Genomic DNA, 20054 nt, shown 5'->3' with positions numbered 1-20054 from the left:
GAATCATCCTCCAACCGCAAAACCAGATATAGGACATCCCTCAACTTACAAAACCGTTCATTTTAGGTTCTTTAGTGGTGTTGACCTCCGGTTTTGTCCGACGTGGCGGCTGAGTCAGCGTGGAACCCACGTGTGCCCCACCTGTCAGACTATCCACGTCATCACCTCTTTCTTTCCCGTGTTTCCTCACCTCCTCCTTTCTCTCTCTCTTCATTTGATTCGAGCAAGGTGGCGGTAGGTCGGGAGGAGGCCGGCGGGGCGAGGCAGGAGAGGTGGCGGCGGCGGCGGCGCGCAGAGATGAGGGATAAGGGGAGGGCGGCTGTGGCTGGAGCACGGAAGGAGGAGAAGTGGGAGCATGGGGAGGGCCAGATGCCCATCTGCCCCGACGCCGCCGCGGCGCGCCGTCGTGGTTGACGATGAGTAGCGTCACCTCGATGCTGTGGATGCGGGAGAGGCTGCCAACGACGAGGAACGGCGCGGCGCGGCGCAGCGCGGCACGGGGCCGGAGGCAAGCGCGGTGGTGGGAGGAGGAGGGCGGCGGACGGCGACGAGGGAGAAGGGAGGTCGCCGCCGCGCGTGCGAGCTCGGGTTCGGAGAGGCCTGAGAGACTGGAGAAGGAGAAGGTCGTCGGCGTCGTTGGCAGCAGCGGCGGCCATGAAGAGCCAAGAACATGAGCACAACGCCGTTGATGGGGAAGGAGACCTTGGAGGAGGAGGCGATGGAGGGGTATGACTTATCGTCGTCGGCCAGGTACCTCACGTGGCCATCGCCGTGCTCCGGGAGCCCCGCCATGGCCTCCCGTAGCGCCACACTCCTCTTCTTCCTCGAGCCCTCCTCGTCGCGCCGCCCTTCCTCTGCCTCGCCGCCGTCGTCGGGAGACGACAGCCGCTGCCACTGGACTCGCGCATCTTGGTGTCCTCGCCGCCGCCGCCGCCTCCCGTGCCTCTCCGACGGCCCGACCCCGAGGTCGCACTCGCGGTGACGCTCTCCCTTCTCCCGTCGTCGCCGGCCGTCGCCACGAGCCGCCTCCCTTCTCCAGCGTCGCAGCCGCCACCGCCGGATCTCCTCTCCCGCCTCGCCCCGAAGAGGAGACGACCTCCCCACCCGCCGGGCATCCTGCAGAGAGAGGAGAAGAGAGAGAGGGGGGAGAGAATGGGAAAGAGAGAGGGTGCTGACGTGTACACCATGACATGTGGGACCCATGTGGGTCCCACGCTGACTCAGCCACCACGTCAGATAAAACCGGGGTCAAAACCACCAAAGGATCTAAAATGAATGGTTTTGTAAATTGAGGGATGTTCTATATCTGGTTTTACGGTTAAAGGACGATTTTGTAATTCGATGTCAAGTTGAGGGACCTTCGGTGTACTTTTTCCACACAAATATATATACAATGGTTCTTCCAATAAAACATAAGGATAATACAGCATTGGTGCTATACTCGTCGTTCTAAAAAGGTAATTGAGCTTAGCTGCTCCTTGTTTTATATTAGCACTTTTTTTAATTGTTAAACTTTTTCGTTAGCACATTTTTAAAATTATTAAACGGTATGTCTATTACAAAAACTTTCTGTATAGAATGTGCTTTAAAACTAAAATATGTTTTTCTTTTAATAATTAATACTTAATTAATCATATAATCATGTTTGTTGTTTTACGCTTATTAGCTTAAAACCATTCGCCGAAAAGAACACCCCAAGTTCTCACGAATCACAGCAATTACTACCATAAGCATTAGTGTCTTACAATTTAAATCAAGTGTCTAAGCTAGATAAATGATGCATAATCATATTTTGCACACAGTATGCAGTTACCCTTAGGTATATAAAAGGTGCAGTTGCACATTAGTTTCCTCTGAACTTGCATGGTGAGCAGATGCATATGAACACTGAACAGCGGCTTAGCAGCGTGTAGAAATTAGAATCTCTCTCGATGGATATTTGTGTATCATTAACTACATCAAATGCAATGGATAATCACGAAAGAATTGAAGTAGCAACCGAATTATGCCATGCTTCATGACATGTTGCAAGCTAACTCCGGGATTCAGAAGAAAAACTGTCAAATAAGTAATCAAGAAAGCAGTAAATTGACATTAAGGGCCTATTTGATACAGCTCCAACTCCTAAATATTGCTCCAGGAGTTGAGTCTGGAGTGGAGTTGTGGAGCTGCCTAAACCCAGCTCCACAACTCTAGTACATTTTGTGAGAGAGCTCCACCCAACTCCACTCCCAGTTTTGGTGGAGCTGAAACTGTTTGGCTGAGCTAGAGTTGGAGCTGTGCCAAACAGACCCTAAGAAAAACAAGTGCTTTGTTGGATCGCAAATGCTGATGGGCTAGTGGCTTTGGGCCAAATGTTGATACGTAGCACAAGGTTTGATCAAATTTTGACCATCAATAACTTCTAAAATGCTTTGTTAAAAAATAGAGAACAATAGTAACTATAGAATTATTCTGAAAAGTATCATCATAATATCATAAAATATTTTAGATTTTATAAACTTCTAACATAAAGTTAATGGTAAAGTCAATTTTCAGCCCTTGAACTTGGGCTAAAGTCCAATTTTCACACTGAACTATAAAACCAATTAAGTTTCACCCTCGACTTTGGAAACTGGAAAAAAAAATCTTGGGACAGTTTTTTTCGTGGTTTTGTTTGAAATAGAAGTGGTTTTCCTAGTTTATATTCTTATTATGCATATTTGGTTGATGTACCCCCTTCCATTTTTATTTGCATGACATTAGTTCAATTACAGCAGATAAAAAATAGAGTGAGTAAATTTCACTAAATTAGTTCTACAACCATAAAACTTAATTTTGAAGCTCATGTTATAAAAATACCATTACTATTGCTATAAATTATGGTTTGCAGTGTTATGTGCCCGGTTTTTAAAGTTAGGGTGAATAGTAACTGGTTTCGTAGTTTAAGATGAATAATGGACTTTAAGAAAATAGTTTTTAAGGGTTAAAATGGACTTTTCCCTAACATTAACTATCAAAGTTTTAAAATGTTGATCAAATATTGTCCTAGTACATGCTTAATATTTATGTCCAGAAAAGAGTAGTACGCATATCCATGTGTGCTGTGTGCCTAATAAATTTTCAGTAGAACACGCGTATACTGTACATGTGCGTAAGTACCCAATGACATGGGTTGGGTTTAGTTCAGCGCAAAGTTTGGATTTTGGTTAAAATTGAAGATGATGTAATTGAAAAGTTGTATGTGTATGACAGGTTGATGTGATGAAAAAAGACTGAAGTTTGGATCCAAACTTTGGAACTAAACACAGCCATGGTTAAGTTGGTGTCTAAAATTATGAGACACGATCGATCTTTGAAAAAGCCAGCTACAAGACAAAAGAAATGAAAAAGAAAAAGGGTAAAATCAAGTCAACTGTGGTCAACCAAGCCAGCTTAGCTGGTGCAAGTGGTAGGCTGGATCGACCGACCAGCTTAGCCATAGTTTGATGAACGTCTTTAATCATTTCGTGCATATGTGTCCCCACATATGTATTATTGGAAATGTGATGCACGAGTTTGTTCAATTCTTAGATAAACTGTCGTCTTCATGAACAGGCCAAAAAAGATTTAAAGATGATGAAGCATATATATAGGAATTAATGCACTATGATGCATATATGCTCCGGCGATGAACGGCGGGCGAAGAAAGCCGATACCTCAGCTCAGCTTGGCTTTTAATTACGATAGCTGCAACTCCGATGTTCTAAATTTTAGTGCTCACGTTTATTCATCTTATATTTTATTTATACTCTCACTCATAAACATTTGACATTTAGAACAAGATTTGGTTAAAATTTTGAAACTTTAACTACAGTCAATATCTCAAATGCTTGTTGAAAAAAAAGAACAATCTCTCAAATGCCCTTGTTTAAAAGCAAAAGTAGTACACATTGATTTGCCTTGAGTATTATCGTACTCTTAGATTTTATTAACAAAGTTTCAAAAAAAATATTCAAAATATGTCCTTAAAGTCAAATACGGAGTATTTATGACCGGTGGGAGTATTACCTATATCCATGATGTGAGTTTTCAGTTGAGCACACGTAGACGAGGCACACAAATGCGTATTAATTACTCCCTCCGTATTTTAATGTATGACGCCGTTGATTTTTCGATCAACGTTTGAACATTCGTTTTATTTCAAAATTTTGCGTAAATATGGAAATATTTATATCATGCTTGAAGAATATTTGATGATGAATCAAGTCACAATAAAATAAATAATAATTACATAAATTTTTTGAATAAGACGAATGGTCAAACGTTGGACAAAAAGTCAATAACGTCATACATTAAAATATAGAGGTAGTACATGGTAACATGGTTAAGTCTGTGGGTGTCTAAAAAAAATGAGTGTGTCCACGAGAAAGCTGGATCTACCACTGAAGGAAAAAGAATTAAAAAGGGGAAAGAAAGTCAACCCTAACCTAGAAGTCAAGCCAAGTTGTCAGACGGGTCAACTGGTCAACCTAGTTAGCTTAATCAGCCAGACTTTGATTGATCTAGTGCCTTTAATCACTTTATGCATATATGTCCCCACATATGTATTGGCAATGTGATACACGAGTAATCCTTATATAAATGTCGTCTTCTGAACAGTAAAAGGGTTTTAAAGATTATAAAGAATATATAAAGCATATAAGCATGAATAATCTTAGGCATTAACATGTGGTAGTAGTGGATGTTAACTGTGTAAGATAAGGCAGGGGAAAAGGGAAGCTAGAGGCAGCCAATGGACAACCATATATGTCCATAAGCATGGAGTGAGTGTGCTAATTCTTTAGTTTAGTTGAGCAATCACCTATTCACCTTAGCTATAATTAGGCATGGGTTTACTTCTGGATTTTTTTTTACTCTGATGCACGTGTTATGTTTATTTATTTATATGGCTTACTAACCATACTCCCTTGATTTGTAAAACTAAATTAAAGAATAAGGAAAGAATATTATCGAACGACTAAAGCAAGAAGAACCTGATGTAGTATTAAACAAGTATAGTACACCCCACTCTAAAATGTATTTTTTTTAATAAACTTTAGACTAGAACTACAATCTTTTAGGAGTGGAGGGAGATCAGGACGTTGCAATTTAATCTTAATTACTGCAAGAATCGAACAATCAAAATTAATGGTCATGATATGATCTGGCCGCTTAAGTAATGTCACCATATGTTGAAAATTAGTGAAGTGATTCCCGTGTTTTGATAAAGAACCTTGTGAGGTGGCAATAATAATGAAGTGCCCCCACAAAAAGTTAATCTCTGGACTTGGATTAATTCGCTCCAGCGCAATCATGCCAAAACTGAACCGATGGATCGGCCCGGCCCTACTATACTTTGTGAATTTTAACAGCTGGAGGATCCAATAGTTAAATCAACCATGATTCATAGTGATCCGGAGTAGCTTAGCTTAAACTACTTAAAAATGATTTTTTTCCATCCTATTTTTCTTATTGATGTACTCCTCCGTCCCCATAATGTAAGGGATTTTGACTTTTTGCTTGTATTGTTTGACCACTCGTCTTATTCAAAAAAATTGTGTAAATATAAAAAATAAAAAGATATGCTTAAAGAACTTTGGATAATAAATTAAGTCACAAATAAAATAAATAATAATTCCAAAATTTATTTAATAAGTCGAATGGTCAACAGTGCAAGCAGAAAGTTAAAATCTCTTATATTATGAGACGGAGGGAGTACAAAATAAGAAATGTACGTGAAAACACAATCGAAGGTCCCTGATTAGTAACCGTTACAAGCGATTATCTTAACAAGACCACTTGTAAAAATGATATTATTTTTTCTTATGGCTGTCTAAGAGCACCGCTCGTAAAAATAGATTTTCTTAGCCAGCCACCATAAAAAGCAATGTCATGCGCTATAAAAGAATAGCCACCGTCGTGCACTTGCCTCTTATCCTCAACCTCTCCTCCTCCCATCTCTTCTCGGCCTCTCCTCCTCCCACACCGCCGATGACACTCCTTGCCAATGTCGTCCACATGTGCATGCGGAGAGCGCTGTCCACAATGACGACGATCGCACGCAAAGACGATTGCGAGGCGACGCTGGGCAAGGTGATGGCCAAATCCAGCGCTGTGGGATCCTAGGGTGCAGATCCGATCGTCCCGAGTCCCTATGGCGCGGATGTGCATGAAGCCGATTCAATTGTATAATGATATTTTCACTATGAATATAATCTACAGTGATTTTCAGAAATGTGTTCATTTTCTACTATTTGAGTTTTTTTTAGTGTGTCGTGTGTCAACAAAATTAAGAGAGTACTGCTACCTCCGTTTCAGGTTATAAGACTTTCTAGCATTGCACATATTTATATAGATCTTCTAGACGCACACATATATATCTAGATTCATTAACATATATATGAATGTGGACAATACTAGAAAGTCTTATAATATAAAACGGAGAAAGTACCATATATATATATATATATATATATATATATATATATATATATATATATATATATATATATATATATATATATATATATATATATATATATATATATATATATATATATATAGGCTGGGTTTAGTTCCAAACTTTTTCTTCAAATTTCCAACTTTGCCATCACATCAAAACTTTCCTACACACACAAACTTTCTGTTTTTCCGTCACATCGTTCCAATTTCAACCAAACTTTCAATTTTGGTGTGAAGGGGTTTTCTTTTACACTGGAAAGGAAAAAAAGAAGTTGCAAACCGGCTGAGAGCAATGACGTCAAGCTGGGAGACAATGGCAGTAACTGCCACCGTACGGTACACTGCACCACGCGCTGGTTGACGTGGACGCGTTTGACTTACAAAAAGGCGACTCGGTTTGACCCAGAATTCCGATCGGTCCGTGTGAGACTCGCATGCCCCACCACGTCATTATCGTCGCTCTACCGCATCATCACTTCAATTGGGTACCCATAAGAGCATGTACAATAGCAGGCTATAAACCAGCTGCAAATATATTTTAAAGAGATAAATCAGGAGAGAGAAGAGCAGCGGGCTACATAGATTTTAAGACGCAGTGTGTCTATGACATGTGGGACTAGGTATTAATAGTGCAGTATGTAACTATTGTATGAATGAGCAATTAGATTGGCTATAGATGAATTGGAGCCGGTAGTTGGCTATACTATTGAACTTGATTGATCGCCGTGGGGATGGGGTAGCGATCAGATTCGCTCCCCACCTCCCTCCTCCCTCCCTCCCTCCACCTGGTTTTCTTTTTGGCACCGCATTACTTTTCTATTTTAGTAAATTTATACACCTAAAGTTTATACACCTAAAGTTTACACATCTAAAGTTTATAAGTCAAAAGTTTATATATCCGATTCAAATTTGAATTTGAATTCAAATATTTTTTTATATATAGTATTTCTGTACATCTAAAGTTTATACACCTAAAGTTTATAGATTTAAAGTTTATACATCTAAAGTTTATACACCTAAAGTTTATATACCCGTTTTAAATTTGAATTTAAATTCAAATATCCGATTCAAATTTGAATTTGAATTGAAATATTTTTCATATATAGTATTTCTATACATCTAAAGTTTATAGACCTAAAATTTATATACCCGATTTAAATTTGAATTTGAATTATATCTGATTCAAATTTGAATTTGAATTCAAATATTTTCTATATATAGTATTTCTATACATCTAAAGTTTATAGACCCAAAGTTTATAAATCAAAAGTTTACATACCTGATTCAAATTTGAATTTGAATTCAAATTCTTTATATATAGTATTTCTATACATAAATTTTTCTAACTTTTGTTTTTCAAAAAAATTTTGTGTGGTCTACTGTAATAGAAAGAGGAGAAGGAGAGGAGGAAATGGGAAGAGGGAGGAGTATAGGGGAGAGGGTGGGCGGGTGATCGCTGGGCTGGTGGGGGAGCGATCACCCGCCCATTAGCCTTTCCGATTTCAATTATTGCATCTGTATACTCCCTCCGTTTCTAAATATTTAACGCGTTCATCTTACTTAAAAAAATAAGTAATTATTATTTTTTTCCTATCATTTAATTCATTGTTAAATATACTTACATGTATACATATAGTTTTATATATTTCACTAAAGTTTTTGAATAAGATAAACGGTCAAACATGTACTTAAAAAGTTATAGGTGTCAAATGTTTATAGAAACGGAGGGAGTATCTCTAATAATCCTGTATTACTCAAGTCTCATCATTCTCGACTGTTATCAGATATATTTCCTGCGTCCCAAAATCTCTATAGTGGTAGTAGTAGAATGTGACATTTTATATCATATCATCATATTTTATGATGAATGTGACATATCTTATATTATGTTACTCGCTCCGTTTCTAAATATTTGACGCTGTTGACTTTTTTAAATACGTTTGACCGTTCGTTTTATTAAAAAATAAGTAATTATTAATTCTTTTCCTATCATTTGATTCATTGTTAAATAGACATATATGTATACATATAGTTTTACATATTTCACAAAAGTTTTTGAATAAGACGAACGGTCAAACATATGCTAAAAAGTCAACGGTGTCAAATACTCCCTCCATCCACAAAAGTTGCACATATTACTTTTGATACCAAGACCAAGGAGAAGATAAATCACCTTAAATGTTATAAAATCAAGGAGTGAATACACGCATGCAACCAATAAACATTAGATGACTCCTGGGGTTCTAATAAAACATTTAATTTATCTCTTCATTTAAGTCTTGAATGTATAAAGACTACAAATAGGAACAACTTATTTGGAAAAACTCAAATGTGTAATATGTATAACTTTTGTGGATGGAGGGAGTATTTAGAAACGGAGGGAGTACCATATTTTTATGACGAAGAAGATAAGTAACTTTTAAACTTAAATTTTAAGGATGTTATATCAGTGTTTATAGTACACTTAATTTTTTGTGTACAAAATCAAAATAATTAGGGACTGTTTGGTAGAGCTCCAACTCCTAAATTTATCTCGAGGAGTTAAGTCTGGAGTGGAGTTGTGGAGCTACCTAAACCCAGCTCCACCTATCTAGTTCATTTTATGAGAGCGCTCCACCCAACTCCACTATATTTTAGGTGAAACTAAAACTGTTTGGCTAAGCTCAAGCTCCAGAGGAGATAGAGCTGGAGCCGGAGCCGTGCTAAACAGGCCTTTATTTTAGCCAATCAGTTTCCTAGAAATGAGAGCATTTCTTATCAAGAATATTATTGATGCCACATCAACTCCCCCTATATTTTACACATTAACTGTTTTTTCTTTCTTCGACGAAGTCAATATGTGGTGCTCCCTCCATTTTATATTATAAGTTGTTTGATTTTTTTAATCTTTTATAAATTTAACTAAATTTATAATAAAAATTAGCAACACTATCAATATCAAATTAGTATCATTAAATCTAGAAATTTGCTCCGGTCCAGCAAAAAGTATCTCGAGGTATCGGCGGTACCTTACGGTACCAAATCGTTTCCGATCGTTGGAACTAACAATGCCTATCCCGTCCAGCTAGATTCAACGATCGAAAATAATTTAGTACCATGAGATACCGGTACCTGAAATATTTTTTGTTGGATCGGAGCAAATATCTTAAATATATTATTGAATATATATTGATAATATGTTTGTTTTGTGTTAGAAATATTACTATGTTTTTTATATAATCGGTTTATAAATTAGATAACTTTAGCTAGTAAAGAAGTGGTTTCTGCCATGACCGTACGAATCTGATTGAAATGACTTTCTAGCCAAAACACGTCATCAATAAAACTTTGTAGCCTATATCTAGGCTGTGTTTAGTTGAGGGGGAATTTTGGATTTTAGTTAAAATTGAAGATGATGTGACTGAAAAGTTGTGTGTGTATGACATGTTGTTATAATGGAAAAGGACTGAAGTTTGGATCTAAATTTTGGATCTAAACACAGCCCTAATCGTGCGAACATTAACTACCCATTTACATGATGAATTTTCTATAAAGATGGGTTAAATTGTTCTTTGATTAGGTACGGAAGATAAGGAAGAACTAGCCATGCAGTCACTCGTTCACACACGGACGGACGACGACTTGCAGCATTGGTTCATGCATCTACGTAGGTTCGACGCTGCTGAATTCGCAGGTTGCCTTAAATTACCAAAGATGAAGGAAAATTAACTTAATTTAAACTAAACATAGTGATTTAGTACCAGTAGTTAATTAAATTAGTTTATCTAGATCGAGACAGTGCTGCTGTTCTTCATGCGGTGCAAGTTGTGATGAACCTTTTTGACGAAAATTCGATCTACTCCATCTATCATCATATCGCTGCAGATTTCCACGAAAAGCGACTGCACGAGCGAACTACGATTCAACAGCGAATTAGTTCTAAACCATTTGTTTCCATATCTCGTCGTCGTCACCTACTTGGGGCGCAGCTTTGTTGGACCTGCTTCAAGTCTCTTGAACTAAATTGATATCTATCTACCACACGATATATGCTTGCTTCTTGCAGACATGCATGCAATCGATCTTAATTAGTTATTTCGCTACATTATCTCTATCATCGAGTGGATATGAACATACCAATAATGGACCAAAGATGCGTTTGTAAAGATAGTGGGCACTTATCTTTTATTCTTTTTCCTAGGGAGTATATTTTGTTACTTTGTACGTATTCCTGTGATCTCAGAATGTAAGATGTTTTGATTTTGTAATTAAGCCAAATTTAGTTTATATAAGTTTATAGTAAAATTATGTTGAACTATGGATTCAATAAAATTACTTTGATGTAATAAATGTTAATAAATTTTTATATATGCTGCTATAAGCATGGTTGAACTTAACAAAAAATAACTTAGAATAAAACTAAAACATTTTACATTCTGGAGACGGGGAGAGTTCACGATTGAACACCTCAAGAGCACGAGTGTGTATACGGACACGGTCACCCTAGTTGAACGTGCACCCGTGTGCATTATATTCCTAAAATTGATAGACGTTATCTAACTATCTGGTCATCATAGATTCCATCCATCCATTTATATGGCCACTATATATGAAATGGATATATCCACTGGAAATTCGAATGTACAAGCTAGCCAACTTCCACGGATCCACCAAACAGATAGAAAGTTTCGTGCAAGTTATTGACACCTAAATTTAACATCTAGAAAAAAAAGTATAGCAAGTTTCGGCTAAATTTGAAAAAAGATTAGAGCCTTCCTCACAAGCCGGTCCAACCGATGGCATACGGTCAGTCCGGCTAAAGAGTCCAATTAATTACGATGTTTCTTGTGTTTTCTTACTTGGGTTCGATGTTTTCTGAGTTCTAGTTGATCTCTAAATTTAGTAGAACGTGGAGAAAACTCTGTGGAGGCAAAACCAATCTCTTTATAAGGGCTATGATCGATTCAATTGAACACTACACAATCTATAATCAACATAATTAGCTAATTGAATCGTTCTTTCAATATCACATTCACCTTTTGCCCTATAGTTTTTAGCCTAGTTCATCCATCTTTATCGGTTTGTGCTGTGAGTCGTCCGTCGTCGCCGCGAGAGCAAGAATCCTCTTTGTAGTATCCTGAAAATCTTCTATTTCACCCACGACACGGGTGTTTATGTACCCAATTTGTCTTAATTGACTCCGCTAGCCGGTTTTAATTTCTAAAGCCATCTTGATCAGGAGTTTCTCAAGGTTAAGATGGTTGATGTATCCTGTTAACACAACAAGGCTTTAGGTGATCTTATCGTGTTGATGGCATCAACACAAGCATGCATGGTGACTTATATAATATATCTTAAATTCACACTTTATATATGATACTCGGTTGCGTATGGCATGTTTTGTACATATAATAATAATTAACATAATTACTCGTATTATACTGTTATTCTCATTAGTTTGGTCTGTTTTCATGCAACTTTCTATATGCATGGTCAAGCAGTCGACATCTCGTAAGAGATACTGACCAGATATGGACGATGTCGATTTCCCTGGTTGCGTACATATGTATAGTAATATGTTCCGTTTTAATTTCTTCTTGACATGAAGTCAAACTAATTTAGCATTTTGTAACTGCGCCTTTTATCCATGAAGCAAATGTAACTATGCTGTTAGGTATAGCTTTATGTGGATGTAAGGTGCTTGAGCCTTGGGACTTGCTTGGCTAGCTAGTTGGTTGACAGTGATATTACGACTTGATTTGATTAGTTACAAGTCACTATAGTACGGCTGTGTTTAGTTCCTTCCAAAGTTAGAAGTTTGGGTTGAAATTGGTACGATGTGATTGAAAAGTTGTGTGTATGACAGGTTGATGTGATGGAAAAAGTTGGAAGTTTGGATCCAAAGTTTGAATCTAAACACACCCGTACATATCCTTGCCGATCGATCAATAATAATGGTTATACCTTTTTGTATGGTCAATGCTTGTCATTTGATCGACTTCGCGTTGTCACATGAAATCCGGACAATGATTGGGTTTTTGAACGATTTCTGAAAGCCCGGCTCTCTACGAAGAATTATTTTTTTTTAAAAAAAGAGAGATACAGTACAAGCGCAGATACTCACGACACACGTATATTTACCCCTATAAACGAATCCATACACACTCAACCCATATGAGCACTTTATGATAACAATCCGGCCCAGGTGGGGTCGGCTGAGGCACACTCAACCCATATGAGCACTTTATGATAACAATCCGGCCCAGGTGGGGTCGGCTGAGGCCCAATAACTTAAGGTTGTCCGGACCCCAACAGTTCTTTGGCATACCCACTCACGCCCGACTTTAGCGTCTCTGCCAGCGGGTAATAGTGGAGGATGTCCTCATCATTACCACCCCCTTAACAAGGGCCCAGCTCTGATACCAAATGATAACAATCCGGCTCAGGTGGGGTCGGCCGAGGCCCAATAACTTAAGGTTGCCCGGACCCCAACAGTTCTTTGGTACACCCACTCAGGGAAAGGCCCAATCTCCCTAAAAGACTAGTCCGGTAGGGGAAGTGTGGCTCTCCCTTTTAAGGTGGCTTCCTCCTCCCAAGCTAAGCAAGGTGGGATTATTCAGAGGCTCACACGGTCGCCGCCCGACTTTAGCATCTCTGCCAGCGGGTAATAGTGGAGGATGTCCTCATCACCTTAGAACTATGAGCATCTTTAAAATATTAAATATTGACCGGCATATCTTGAAATTAACAAAGTCACTATGATTGTCTCGCTGTCGACGGGTAGTCACATATCATTGAAAAAATAATTAGCCGTAAATGCGAGAACCCATGTTAAGTCTAAAACGAATCTGTGTGAACTGATTTCATCATAAGAAACCTAACCAGTTAAGCTACGCTCACTTCGCTATATTTGTTTTTCTAGACAAACATTTTTCCTCAAATTGATCACCCGTTATGAATGTACATAGTTTAATGTGGATGAACTACAAATAAAAACAATCAGGGAAAATTTTAAATAACGTATAAGGAAACGTACCAAACTTCAGTGGCATAAAAAAATTTTTCTCCGAAAATAATGATACCAAGGCAAACGACGAATTGTGTCACGGGGGAGTGCGTACAGGATTACGCGGCGTTTCGCAGTGACGCGAAACGGGACAGTAGGGCCCACGCGGCAGGCAGACGTACGGTGGACCCTCTCACTTCTGCGCGTGCCGGGCCCGCACCGATGATTGCTGCTCCACCGTTTCAAAATTTCGTTCAAAAATTTGTAAAAGAAAAACCTGAAGGAATGTACAAACCACATGGAGAAAATGGGCGTCCAATTATTTTAGTTGACCAAACATCAAGCTATACAGATGCAAGAGAATATCAGTCATTATAAATTTAAAAATTTTATTAAACACAACAAAAACTTACGTTGAAATATTTAGTTGTGTTAACTTAAGTTTTTTTTCTTAGGCTCCTAAAAAATTGGTTCAAACCATTAAAACATGTTTCAAAAAAAAATACACGTTTGAACCTAAGTATATTATAAAAAAATCTCAATTATGTTATAGGTGTCCGATTTTTCTTCTTTGGTCGGGTGCCCGAGCCTAACTGTTATTCAAAAGAATAAAACATATATTCTTTATTTACTTTTTATCTCACCTTAACACAATCATCTCTTATTTTATTTTTCCGACTGTACCAATCACTTTCACTTCTCACTTGGTTTTGTTCTCTTTCTAATCCTCGTAAAAAAATTGTAAGTGCCACATAGAACTGAAGTCACGTGAATAACGCATCCAAATTACTTTGGAGCACGAATGCACGATGCTACTTATAATTAACCATACCATATTACCTTATATGTATAGATGCTCTAAACTTAAGTGGACTGTAAAGAAAAAGCTAAAAGTGATATTATCTTAAGGTTTCTTTTTTTCTTGCCCCACGCACCAACTAAGGATAAACTAAACGTGCCAAAATAATTTACTTGATGGATAATGAATGAGACGTCTAGTATAAATGGGATTTATGGAATTGAAGGTTCTTATCATAAACGAATCTCGTCATCTAATTAATATTCGCTTTGGCACTTTCGAAAACAGAAAACTGTGCTTATTACTGCTTATAGATTCTCAAATCAAAAGCTAGAGAACTTTGTTTGTCTCCAGCTTTTGAATTATTAATGAAATAATTAACGCATATGTATGGGCCAGCCGCAAGATATATATATGCAGCTTTTATTTACTTTCTCCATCCATAAATATAAGGCTTTCTTTAATTGGAGTTTTAGCATAAATTAAGTTTAATTTAAAATTACTTTGATGCCCTTAGAAGTTTACTTAATTATGAAAGATTATGCCCAAATGCAACAACAAATACAAGAAATTTTGAGAGGTGGTTTGAGTGAAAAGTAATACTCTAAGCTACAAAATTTTATATATATTTGTGGGCAGATGATCGGACATGGATTATTTGCAGTACTTTGTGTAGAAGCAACCACTTACAAGTGGGCCGGGTTCATACGCCAGTGACTATATATTACTGCATAGGTAATACTACCGACAATTCCGATCACAAATTATCATCTTTAGAAAGTCTTATATTTGTGAACAAAGGTAGTAGCTGGTATAACTTATAAACACTCTTGTGTCTATTTTATCGTAGACTTTTAGGGTTAATTTTATTTACAAATATGTACTTCATTTTCCTTTTGACTGATATACTGCTCTATTATATATTATTGTAGATCTAAATCCATATATTCAATTAGGACACATAATAATAAATGAACCAGATGACTACAAAGTCATAATCGGCTTGTTATGAGATGAGTATAAAACCGTTGCTTCACTCGGCTTGTCTCAGCTCCATGACAACATGAGAAAGCTAGCTAGACGAGCAAGCAAGTTTTTTACTTTAGTTTTTAACCTCTTTTAAGCGAGAACGTACTCCCTCCGTCCCCTAAATAGGCAACTCCTAACTTTTCAATGCAAAATTAAAGAAGATAAAGTACCAGAATACACCTTATTAATAATAAATTAGTATTGGTGGATATATAGGTAAGGGATATTTAAGGAATAAAATTTTTCAATGAGAAGGTGGAAGTTGATTTATTTTGGAACAAAGTTTGAATTCAGAAGTTGATTTATTTTTGGACAGGGAGAGTATATGATAGCACCTGACCTTTTTTTAAAAACTCTTAGCACGTGACATTGATTGTGGGTGAAATCGAAACATACAAGTCGTACCTTGTACAGACATTGTTTGTCCTAGAATAAGACTTGTGCTGTGTTGTTCTGTCACTCTGTTTATTCTTTTGGCACATTATCCACGTGAATTTACTTCCATTTTGTCAGGTTGATCATTAAAGCTACAGAAATAGGTGGAAATTAAATGTGTGATATCCATGGATGCGAAGCTGTGGTTAGCAAAACTTAGTGGCATTTATACTTGATGAATCAGTTCATTCATAGTGTTGTGAGTTTTGTAAGAAGCGTGGCTATATACCGAAAGCGTAATCTATACATATAAAATGCCAACTTAAAACCACATCAGTGCTATCTCACTTAAGCATAGGCCTTTTCTTTTATGATTATAGGCACACTTCCCAAACTTCCAAACTATGCTTCTCTGTTTTAAAAAAAAAGGAAAATCTCATAAGCATTTCTTACACTTCACTAGTAAGAAAACATTTTCCAAAACAACTTTCTAACATTTAATTTTCCGTTTGTGCCATTTAATAATTGTGATAAACTCAGTTTCATCCATTATCACTTTCAAACATCTCTAAAATCTTCTTCATCCTCTCAGTCTTGATGTGATTTTATGATCCTTGAGTAGGTACCGGAGAAAAGGCCATTTTCTTAACACCGGTACATCATGTAGTTTACTGGTAATTAATCCATTGTAGAATGATAGGCCGGGAATTAGGCCTCCCAAACCAAGCCTTAAAGTGAAACAAAATACCAGTACTAACTACTTCCTCCGTTTCACAATGTAAGTTATTGTAGAATTTCCCACATTCATATTAGCATGAATATGAATGTGAGAAATTATACAATAACTTACATTGTGAAACGGAGGAAGTAACTACACCCTCCGTTTCACAATATAAGTCATTCTAGCATTTCTCACATTCATATTGATATTAATGAATATATATATATATATATATATATATATATATATATATATATATATATATATATATATATATATATATATATATATTCATTAACTCAATATGAATGTGGGAAATGCTAGAATAACTTATATTGTAAAACGGATGAAGTAGCTAACCTTGTGTCTCCTGTCCTAACACAAGACAAAAAACCACACATTTCTCGTGCATCCATCCATCCATCCTCTCACGCGCCAGAAGGACACTTGTGCTGTCGTGCTGTACTGCAGCAAGTGACAGAAACGAAAAAAAAAAAAAACGCGGCAACTCAGACTCCTCCATCTCCGCCTATATATTCCCCCTCACTCTCCCGCCATTTCCACAAACACTCGAGCTCACACTTCCTCAAATCCTCCAACACCTCGATCCATTCGCAGTAGCTGCGAGGTGTCTGACATGGCGTCGGGGCAGAAGGTGGTGAAGCCGATGGAGGTGTCGGTGGAGGCCGGGAACGCCGGGGAGGCGGCGTGGCTGGACGACGACGGGCGGGCGCGGCGGACGGGCACGTTCTGGACGGCGAGCGCGCACATCATCACCGCCGTCATCGGCTCCGGCGTGCTGTCGCTGGCGTGGGCGATCGCGCAGCTGGGCTGGGTGGCCGGCCCCGCCGTGATGCTCCTCTTCGCCTTCGTCATCTACTACACCTCCACCCTCCTCGCCGAGTGCTACCGCACCGGCGACCCTGCCACCGGCAAGCGCAACTACACCTACATGGACGCCGTGCGCGCCAACCTCGGCGGCGCCAAGGTCACCTTCTGCGGCGTCATCCAGTACGCCAACCTCGTCGGCGTCGCCATCGGCTACACCATCGCGTCGTCCATCAGCATGCGCGCCATCAGGAGGGCCGGCTGCTTCCACCACAACGGCCATGGTGACCCGTGCCGCAGCTCCAGCAACCCTTACATGATCCTCTTCGGCGCCGTGCAGATCGTCTTCTCGCAGATCCCTGACTTCGACCAGATTTGGTGGCTGTCCATCGTCGCCGCCGTCATGTCCTTCACCTACTCCGGCATCGGCCTCTCCCTCGGCATCGTCCAGACAATCTGTACGTCCATTAATTCTTCTGTCACATACAGATAATCTAGTTCTTTAATTTGTCTTTGCTGCTCGAGATGCATATGCTGACCGTGATGAGCTGTGAATTTGCAGCCAATGGCGGGATCCAGGGCAGCCTCACCGGAATCAGCATCGGCGTCGGCGTCAGCTCAACGCAGAAGGTGTGGCGCAGCCTGCAGGCATTCGGCGACATCGCCTTCGCATACTCCTTCTCCAACATCCTCATCGAGATCCAAGTGAGTGAGACTCACTACAAAGTTAATTTGCTCTGTTTGAACGAACAAGGTTAATTTGCTCATCGATCGCTGCTTGCTCTGTTTTGTTTTGTTGTTCAGGACACGATCAAGGCGCCGCCGCCGTCGGAGGCGAAGGTGATGAAGAGCGCGACGAGGCTGAGCGTGGCGACGACCACGGTGTTCTACATGCTGTGCGGGTGCATGGGCTACGCGGCGTTCGGCGACGCGGCGCCCGACAACCTCCTCACCGGCTTCGGGTTCTACGAGCCCTTCTGGCTGCTCGACGTCGCCAACGTCGCCATCGTCGTGCACCTCGTCGGCGCCTACCAGGTGTTCGTCCAGCCAATCTTCGCCTTCGTCGAGCGCTGGGCCTCCCGCCGGTGGCCGGACAGCGCGTTCATCGCCAAGGAGCTCCGCGTGGGGCCCTTCGCGCTCAGCCTCTTCCGCCTGACGTGGCGCTCGGCGTTCGTCTGCCTCACCACCGTCGTCGCCATGCTCCTCCCCTTCTTCGGCAACGTGGTGGGTCTCCTCGGCGCCGTCTCCTTCTGGCCGCTCACCGTCTACTTCCCCGTCGAGATGTACATCGCGCAGCGCGGCGTGCCACGTGGCAGCGCGAGGTGGGTCTCACTCAAGACGCTCAGCGCGTGCTGCCTCGTCGTCTCCATCGCCGCCGCCGCGGGCTCCATTGCTGACGTCATCGACGCGCTCAAGGTGTACAGGCCGTTCAGCGGATGATTCTTCTGATTCTCTCTTGCTGCTTTGAGCAGAGCATCCACTGGTAAAAAGTGGACAGTAATTTTCTTTTTTTACAGTCTATGGACGTAGTACAGTAAAAAAGTGTGTACAACTGTACAAGGGAGCAGTAGAATCCTTGCAGGGGTAAAATACTGAGATGTAACTACTGAGCATTTTGTAGCGCTCAAACAGGTACAGAGGGGAAAAAATTGAACCCAGATTGTATGGAGGTTGGCGTAATATAATTGAGCCGCAGCCAAAAAATGAAATTCAGAATTTACTGGTTACTGAAGCAAAATATTTGCGTTTTCGTTTATGGCTGGTATTGTGTGGTATGTTACATTGAAATTCTCATTTTTTTTGAAAAATAAAAAGGGAGTGATTGACGACTATATGTGTCTGGTGACTGTGAATAGCCAAACTTTCACTTTTTTTTTACCATTAGACAATCATGGATGTGGGAAAGTTAAATCATCCCTCGTTTCGTGTATGTCACCTAAATAGCCATCAAAAAATATAAAATAAATTAGCAACATAGATTAATATGAAATATATCACTCCACAAATATACAAGTTTAAATTCAACTTATACAAGTTGTAACAAAAGCTAATAATGCAAGAGAAAGGTTAAACATAAGCTAAATGCCAATCCTTGCCAATATTGTTGGAGGCAAGTTATTGGCTGCCCGACTTATAAGCTAGTAGTATAGTATTAGCTAGCTCGGTATTGCCGACAACAAACAGATCGGGTAACCAGAGTTGACTCTTGTTGTCGAACAACGCAGAGAGAGTGTAAGCTCTGCAAAAAGTACGACGATCTTTGCAGCTTAGTGATGCTCATACATGGTTAATGGTCAAACTTAGTGTGCCGATAAGTAGTATATAGTCCGATACTACTAGGTAGGGTTGAGTCCCTAAATCACTAGGGTTGTACGTACACTACTAGAAAATCATATGTAAACGCTTAGTCATAGGTAGTCTCTGGGAATCATATGTAAACGTTTTATAATAGCTAGTATCTGATAACCATTTATTTATAATAGGAATATTACATACGGTTCTCAAGATAAACCATATGTATTGAGTGTACCTAGACGCGGTGAACTCTAGTTGCTATCGCCATCGTTCCAGTTGCCAGTTGCAAGGTTGGATATGATATGTATATGATGGTGGATCTCTTTATCAGCTTGTGTACATACTAAGTTGGGCAAGCTAGCGATAAGATCGCCATCTCCCGCTTTAATATGTTGCACTACTCCACACTAGCAACACGGTAACTTCGCCACTAGCTAGCTAGGTGATCCGGCCCTATTAAACAACTTGCTACTTAATACTCTCTCCTTCCCTAAATGTTTGACACCGTTGACTTTTTTAAATATGTTTGACCGTTTGTTTTATTTAAAAACTTTTGTGAT

General features: G+C 39.6%; 1 protein-coding gene across 1 annotated transcript; it reads left to right on the top strand.

The window, feature by feature from the left end:
• The first annotated feature begins 16933 nt into the window (after positions 1-16933).
• Positions 16934-18937, top strand: LOC4351676 (amino acid permease 3). The gene is made up of 3 exons (XM_015765338.3): positions 16934-17657; positions 17762-17904; positions 18004-18937. The coding sequence occupies exons 1-3, from the start codon at positions 17009-17011 to the stop codon at positions 18637-18639; spliced, it is 1428 nt and encodes a 475-aa protein (XP_015620824.1). The 5' UTR covers positions 16934-17008; the 3' UTR covers positions 18640-18937.
• Positions 18938-20054: the final 1117 nt, after the last annotated feature.

The sequence above is a fragment of the Oryza sativa genome, chromosome 12 (assembly GCF_034140825.1).
Source record: "Oryza sativa Japonica Group chromosome 12, ASM3414082v1".
NCBI lineage: Eukaryota > Viridiplantae > Streptophyta > Magnoliopsida > Poales > Poaceae > Oryza > Oryza sativa.
This window is presented reverse-complemented; position numbering and strand designations above follow the sequence as displayed.

What these genes read in the sequence shown, in the direction of transcription:
- LOC4351676 (XM_015765338.3), top strand. Translation starts at nt 17,009, where the DNA reads ATGGCGTCGGGGCAGAAGGTGGTGAAGCCGATGGAGGTGTCGGTGGAG. An exon ending in CGGCATCGTCCAGACAATCT is followed by an intron (nt 17,658 to 17,761) that starts GTACGTCCATTA and finishes GTGAATTTGCAG; the next exon opens with CCAATGGCGGGATCCAGGGC. An exon ending in ACATCCTCATCGAGATCCAA is followed by an intron (nt 17,905 to 18,003) that starts GTGAGTGAGACT and finishes TTTGTTGTTCAG; the next exon opens with GACACGATCAAGGCGCCGCC.